Below are 7,760 nucleotides of genomic sequence, written 5' to 3'. Positions count from 1 at the left end.
GACCGGTTGATGCATCACCGGTCGACCGGTGCATTTAGCCTTCTCTGTCACCGGACGACATAGGTCGACCGGTTGACACTTAATTTGCCTCAAATCTTCACACATTTGTACTTTTAGGCCAAATGTCATTATGCACTAAGTTTAGTCTCATTTTTAAAGAATAATGTGAGTGTGTGCATGAGCCTAAACAAGAATTAATCATGATAGTATGAAGTCAAAATCAAATACAAGACTAAGGAGATATTAAAAACCTATTAGTACTTGTCCAGCTTGATTTTGTTTGCTTGCTCTTGATCTTTGATATTTTAACACTCCAAGCCTTGAATTCCTTCTTCAATTTGCATTTGTCAATCTTGAATGTATTTGCATTGTATTCCGCAAAATGCTTCTTGAGTTGATTTATAACATTAATTACGCTAAATACACAACTCAAAATAGAATCATTAGAAACATAATTACATTGTGTTTGTGATCATCAAAATATGAGAATATTCAACCTTGGGCCAACAAATTTGACAGGTTATTTCCCATAACTTGACAGGTTATAGTCCATAACTTATGTTATCGGATAAGTTTATAAGTTTTTGTTATAATTTGTCCGGTTATGGAGCATAACCGGTTTTATTTTTATGTGTTATACTTATGCTTTTGTTTATCTTAATATTTTGAAGGAGAAAAATCCAGGATATGGTATAATTTGACAGGTTATTTCCCATAACTTGACAGGTTATAGTCCATAACTTATGTTATCGGATAAGTTGACAGGTTTTTGTTATAATTTGTCCGGTTATGGAGCATAACCAGTTTTATTTTTATGTGTTATGCTTATGCTTTTGTTTATCTTAATGTTTTGAAAGAGAAAAATACAGGTTACGGAATAATTTGACAGGTTATTCCCCATAACTTGACAGGTTATAGTCCATAACTTATGTTATCAGTAAGTTGACAGGTTTTTGTTATAATTTGTCTGGTTATGGAGCATTACCGGTTTTATTTTTATGTGTTATACTTATGCTTTTGTTTATCTTAATGTTTTGAAGGAGAAAAATCCAGGATATAGTATAATTTGACAGGTTATTTCCCATAACTTGACAGGTTATAGTCCATAACTTATGTTATCGGATAAGTTGATAAGTTTTTGTTATAATTTGTCCAGTTATGGAGCATAACCAGTTTTATTTTTATGTGTTATGCTTATGCTTTTGTTTATCTTAATGTTTTGAAAGAGAAAAATATACGCTACAGTATAATTTGACAGGTTATTCCCCATAACTTGACAGGTTATAGTCCATAACTTATGTTATCGGATAAGTTGACAGGTTTTTGTTATAATTTGTCCGGTTATGGAGCATAACCGGTTTTATTTTTATGTGTTATGCTTATGCTTTTATTTATCTTAATGTCTGGTAATATTGGATAACTTGACAGGTTATGAATCATAATCGACAGTTTTTTTTTTGCATAACTTCTCCAGTAGTGCATAATAACTTATTTATTTTTTTGTAGATATTAGAATGTATAAATAGTTATTATACTTTAGTGTCGTGTATTATTAGTTATTTTAAATGTTTTGTTTTTGTTTTTTCTTTGTAGGATCTGTGACTTCATATGAGCTTGACAATGATGGACGGTTCAAGTATTTTTTTTTTTTTTTGTGCTTGGGGGCTTCTATTCATGGTTGGTGCCATTGTAAGCCTGTGATCTCAGTTGATAGCACCTTTTTGAGGAATGAGTTTTCTGGGACCTTGCTTCTCTCTGCACTTTTAGATGTTAATAATCATATTTTTCCGCTTGGTTTTGCAATTGTTGATTCGGAGACTGACTCCTCGTGGGAATGGTTTTTTAAAAGGCTTAAGGAGGCCATCAGAACTCGTGAAGAACTTGTTATTATTTCTAACCGAAAGAGTAGTATCCCTAAAGCAGTGGAAAAGGTATTTCCAGATGCATCTCATGGATTTTTTCTGCAGCATTTACTTAGAAATTTGAATTTAAATTTTAAAGGTGTGCATGTGGATGCTATATTCTATCGTTGTGCCAAGGCATACCGTAAGGAAGACTTTGGTTACTTCATGCGTCAATTGGAGGCAGTGCGACCAGCTATTTGAAACTATTTGCTGCAAGTACGGGTTGAAAAGTGTGCACGTGTTCACTTTGAGAGGAAGAGATATGATGTCATGACGACTAATATCTCCAAGTCGTTGAATAATGTCTTAGTGAATGCTAGGGAGTATCCTATTGAAGCTTTAATTGAGCATTTCAGATCCCTCTTGCAAAGATGGTTTTATGAACGTCGAAATAAGGCGGATCGGACTTTTACATACTTGACTAAACATGCAAATAAATGCCTTTGTGATAGGAGAAAGATTGTACGTTACTTATCTGTAAGTTGCTTTTCTTTCAAGTATTGACTATTTTTTTTGTGTTTTCCTTTTTTTGTTGTTTTATTTTTTGGTTATGTTTTTTATGTGATCTTTTTTGTTATTCTTTTGGTCTTTTTTTTTTTTTTTGAAGTTATTCTATTGTTTGATTTTTGGTGATTTTTGTATTTTGAAAATTTTAATTGCTTTCAAGGTGTTTGCTTCTTTTTTGACTTAAATATTGAATGCTCTGTTTTCTTTTCTTTTTGTCATGTTTTCAGGTTCAACCCATGGATATAAATAAGTATTATGTTATTGATGGTTTTGTTGGTGAGGTGGTTGACTTGGTGGCAAGAACATGTAGTTGTCTTGTTTGGCAAGCTGATGAATTTCCATGTCCACACGCTATTGCATCGATTTGGAAGAGAAATCTTGATCTAACACATTTTACTTCCTACTATTACACCAACAATGCATTCAAAGCAACATATGATGCTGTAATCTATCATATTACTAATAGATCACAGTGGCAAATTTCAGAGGGCAGTGAGGTGGAGGTTGTTCTTCTTCCTGAGTTTAAATGTGGTGCTGTAAGGCCAAGGAATCAAAGAATTCTTTCTAGTGGAGAACGAGAGAAGCAATCTGTGAAGTGTAGTCGATGGAAGCAAGTTGGCCACAATAGGAGGACTTGTTCAAACCCCACATCTGCTGATATGAACTGATCATCATGTTCTAAGTTGATTTTTTTGTCATTATGGTTAAGATTAACACTGTTTGATTCATTGCAATGGACTATAGTTAATTTCGTTCAAAGCTACATTTTGCTTGGAATTTATTCTACCATTTATTAAAGAATTCATGTGAACAATTTTAGATTTTTGTTATGGAGAGGAAGTCGAACAATTTATTTTTAAAACTTTATATATTTTTTGTTGGAATTAAATGATTTGAAGGAAAAATATTCAAATTTGTCTAATAATAAAAGAAATCCTTGCATTTAAAAGGAAAAAAAACTGTGATTTACAAATTATGGTCTAACTTGACAGGTTTTTGTCTATAACTTGTCAAGTTATGGACCATAACTTCTGTTGTTATGTACCATAACTTGTGCTGTTATGGACCATAACTTGACAGGTTATGGTCCATAATTTACAGATTTTTTATTCGGTTATATTTTAAAACCCTATCCCATATTTTTTTACTCAGTTTTTATGCATAACTTGTGCTCTTTGTTTTCTCTCTCTAAGACTCAGTTTTCTCTTTCCTAGATTTCTCTTTTTCCACCGGCAATCTCCTGTGATTTTTTAGGTTTTTCCTTCCATTCGTCTATGGTGATCTGTCTCTCTTCCTTCCGACCGTCTACTGCAATTTTTTCTCCTTGCTCTGCAACTCTCATTCTCATCCCTGACAGTGTGTATTTTTTGACAGTATTCTTTTTTCGGTATGAGTTTTTTTTCACGTTCTTTTCATTTTTTTTCCACTAATCTTGTGATTCCATGTATTATTGTTTAAGATATGGCAAAATCACCAAGCAAGAGGAAGAACAATGCTTCTGTTTCTACTCTGAGTAAACGCTCGAAGGTTCCGAACACGAAAATTGTTCTGGAGAAGAAAAGTTCGGAAGAAGTTTCTCTTCCTTCTCCCACTCGTAACATTTTAGAGGTATTTATTTTTTCAACTTAGTTCATAGATTTTTGAATTTAGGACATGGAATATGGTTTTTTTGGTGTTTTGATTGTGTATTTGTAGGTTTATCCTCATATTGTTTTTCTTTGGTTTTTTTTCATTTTTACAGCCTTGGAATTATCGGATTAATCTTGAGAAGAGATTTCGAGACCAGGCTAATATATCATCCTCTTTTGCTGTTATAGAGGAATTAAACAAAAAGTTTTCTGAAAGTTAGAAGGATTTGTTCAGAAGAATAATTTTTGGTCAGTTTTTGGATTTGGTAAAGTACAATAACCAGTGTCAACTGATACACGAGTTACTGTTTCATGTGGTTCATAATCCAAATCCAAATGAGTTATGGTTCAAGTTTTGTGATTCTTTTACTAAGTTTTCTGTTGAAGAGTTTGCATTAATTTTTGGTTTAAAGTGCACTGGAGATGTAAACTTCTCAAGTTATGTAAATTCATCTGATTTTTCTAGACGTAACAAATATTTCAAGGATCATTGTACAGGGCTTGTAAAGAGGGCTACAATTAAGAAGTGTTTCGAGTTTGTTGATTTTGATAGTGATGAGGAAGCTGTCAAAATGCGTTTGTTATATTTTGTGTCACTATTTCTTTTAGCTAAGCCCAAGGAGGTGGGGGTTAGTGATAACTTGATTAGAATTGTTGATAACCCTAGTTTTAACGATTTTCCTTCGGGTAAATTATCTTTTAATTTACTTTTTGTAAGTTTGAAATCTAGTATTGAGACTTTGTATAAGCATGATGATAAGGTTCCTAGCTATTCAAAATGAGAAAAGACGCGTAGATGGTTATAAGATCTACGGTTTGCCCTTTGCTTTTCAAGTTTGGGCTTATGAATGTCTACCACACCTTGGTGGTATTTGTGCATTGAAAAAATTTATTGATGAGCCCATTTCGTGAATTTTCAAATGGTCAACGGATGAAAATTATTCAAAGAAGCCATTCGATGTGTTGAAGAGTAAAAATGACCAGGTTAGACTTCTGTCTTGTAGTTTTTTATAGTAAATTTTAATGTTTTGATGTTTTTATTAATATCTTTTGCTTATTTTCTGTTTTAATGTTTTTATTTTTTATTTTCAGTTTTCTTGTTTTTTGATTGAACCAATTGAATCAGAGCGTCGCTGCAATTATCTTGATGGGTTTTTTCAGAAGTCGGTAAAGGATGTTCCGGCTTCTAGTGGCTGTGATTTGAAGGATGATGATAAAGATTTTGAAACTGTTCCTCCTCCTCCATTTATCCCTCCTCCCAAAAATCATGTTTGTTTAGTTTTGTTCTTGTTCTTTTTTCAATTTACAATTGGAACTGTAAGGTTGTTTTCTGAAAATCAAGTTATGTGAAAATCAAGTTTGTTAAGTTTTTGTTTTTGTTTAATTTTGTTCATTGTAATGTTGCTAGTAGCATTTTTCTTGGTAATTCCATGTATTTACCAAGTACACCATTGGAATCTTATAACTTCATAAATTATGGAACATAACTTTGACAAGTTATCCTCCATAACGTGCCAGGTTATGGTCCATTAATTGTCTAGTTATGAACCATAACTTGACAAGTTATTGTCCATAATTCACAGTTTTTGTCCATAATTTCCAATTTTCATCCATAACTTGACAAGTTATTATCCTAATTCATTGTTTTTGTCCATATTTCATAGTTATTGTCCATAACTTGTCTGGTTATGAACCATAACTTGACAAATTATTGTCTATAATTCACAGCTTTTGTCCATAATTCACAGTTTTTGTCCATAACTTGTCTGGTTATGAACCATAACTTGACAAGTTATTGTTCATAATTCACAGTTTTTGTCCATAATTCACAGTTTTTGTCCATAACTTGTCTGGTTATGAACCATAACATGACAAGTTATTGTCCTAATTCAGAGTTTTTGTTCATAATTCACAGTTATTGTCCATAACTCACAGTTTTTATCTATAACATGTCTGGTTATGAACCATAACTTGACAAGTTATTGTCCATAATTCACAGTTTTTGTTCATAATTTACAGTTTTTGTCCATAACTTATCTGGTTATGAACCATAACTTGACAAGTTATTTTCGATAACTCAGTTTTTGTCCATAATTCCCAGTTCATAAGTCATTGTCCATAACTTTGACAGGTTATCCTCTATAACGTCCCAGGTTATGGTCCATTAATTGTCAGGTTATGGTCGATAAGTTGATAGGTTATGCTCTAAATTGACAGGTTTTTCACATAACTTGATTGGTTATGTTCCATAGCTTGATACGTTGTGTTTGTCTTTATGATTTGACTTTTTTCATTTTCTTATCTTTGCATTTTTAGGGTGTTGTTGGTAATTCTGAAGTTTTGGCACGCATTGCTTCCTTGGAGGCAAAAACTGGTAGTTTAGTTGTTGAAGTTTCTTCCCTTTGAAGAGATTTCAATGAACAAATTTTTTCTGTGGTTCAGTCAATGATAATGCTTGGTGAAAAGTTTGATAGTGTTTTTTCTTCTAAGAAGAACAAGCAAATGGAGGAAGAACAAGCATTTGAAGAAACAAAGGAAGAAGAAGCATTTGAAGAAATAAAGGAAGAAGCAATTGAAGAAACAATTGCAGAGAAAGAAGATGAGAAAGTGGGTGTTTCTTCTGAAAAAATTGAATAAACAACTGCTTCAGTTTTGAGGGATCTTGTTCATGATGCTGCCTAGGAAGGCAATAGATGTACTGATCAAAGGATTATTGCATTTGATGAGGCAGCATCACAAGAACCTATTAAATGTATAGATGAACGATTTTTATTTTTTTGTCCATTCTCTGAAATTGTTGATAGTGATGCATCAAAGGAGGACAAGGCAAGATTCCAATCATGGTATAAGAGTAATATGATCTCTAGAAAAGGGTGGGGACCGGCCAACGATGCACATATGATAAAGCCTGCTTTTGATTTTAAAGTTGACACCGTTGATTCAAAACATTGGTTTCAAACTTTATGGACATCAAAGTGTTAGCTAAGTGACTCGGTAAGATTCTTCCATTTTTTTTTCTTTTTAAATTTTATGCAAGATTTTTTTTTTTGTAACAAATCTGATAATTTTTTATTTTTTTTGTTTTGATAGCATGTTGATGTAGCCAAATATTACTTGCGGAAAAAGATGTTGTGTTACAAAAATAGGCCTTACATTAGGTGCATGGTTTTGGACTCACATTTTTTCACGAGAATTAATAGCTTATGGTGCTCTAAAAACCGAAAGGATTTTGATTGATCTTCTTTTGATTTCTCTTCACATAGTGCTTTTCAAGATTATGTGTTAGGAGATTATTTATTTTGTAACTTGCCTTTTTGTGAGGTGGACATTCTTCTTGTACCTATTTTTCTTGAGCGTAGGGAGCATTGGATTTTGGGTTATGTAGAGTTTAAAGATCATTGTATTAGGTTATATGATTCTCTTTTTTCAAAGAGGATAGAGAAGCAAGTCCGTACTTCTGTGGAATCTTTGGCAGTCATTCTCCCCCACTTGCTGGAATCTGTTGGCTACTTTGATTCTCATACAAAAACGTATTTCACAAGTCAATTTGATCGTCTTGAACCTTTTGAGATCATATTTGACGATTGTCCAAGACAAGAAAACGGGTTAGTTTTTTTTATCTCTTTAAATGTTTTTTTATTTTCCCTTTACTTCATTCATTTTTGCATTTATATTTGTGGTTTCTAATTGTTAGATTTTTTATGGCTGTTTTTTGTAGTGG

The 7,760-nt window shown here is 32.6% G+C and overlaps 1 protein-coding gene across 1 annotated transcript; it reads left to right on the top strand.

The window, feature by feature from the left end:
- The first annotated feature begins 2,174 nt into the window (after positions 1 to 2,174).
- On the top strand, positions 2,175 to 3,079 carry LOC112093465. The gene is made up of 2 exons (XM_024171945.1): positions 2,175 to 2,366; positions 2,639 to 3,079. The coding sequence occupies exons 1-2, from the start codon at positions 2,175 to 2,177 to the stop codon at positions 3,077 to 3,079; spliced, it is 633 nt and encodes a 210-aa protein (XP_024027713.1).
- The last annotated feature ends 4,681 nt before the right edge of the window (positions 3,080 to 7,760 follow it).

This window comes from Morus notabilis, unplaced genomic scaffold, assembly GCF_000414095.1.
Source record: "Morus notabilis unplaced genomic scaffold, ASM41409v2 Scaffold407, whole genome shotgun sequence".
Taxonomy (NCBI): Eukaryota; Viridiplantae; Streptophyta; class Magnoliopsida; order Rosales; family Moraceae; genus Morus; species Morus notabilis.
Note: the sequence above shows the minus strand (reverse complement) of the source record. Positions and strands in the feature narration are given on the sequence as shown.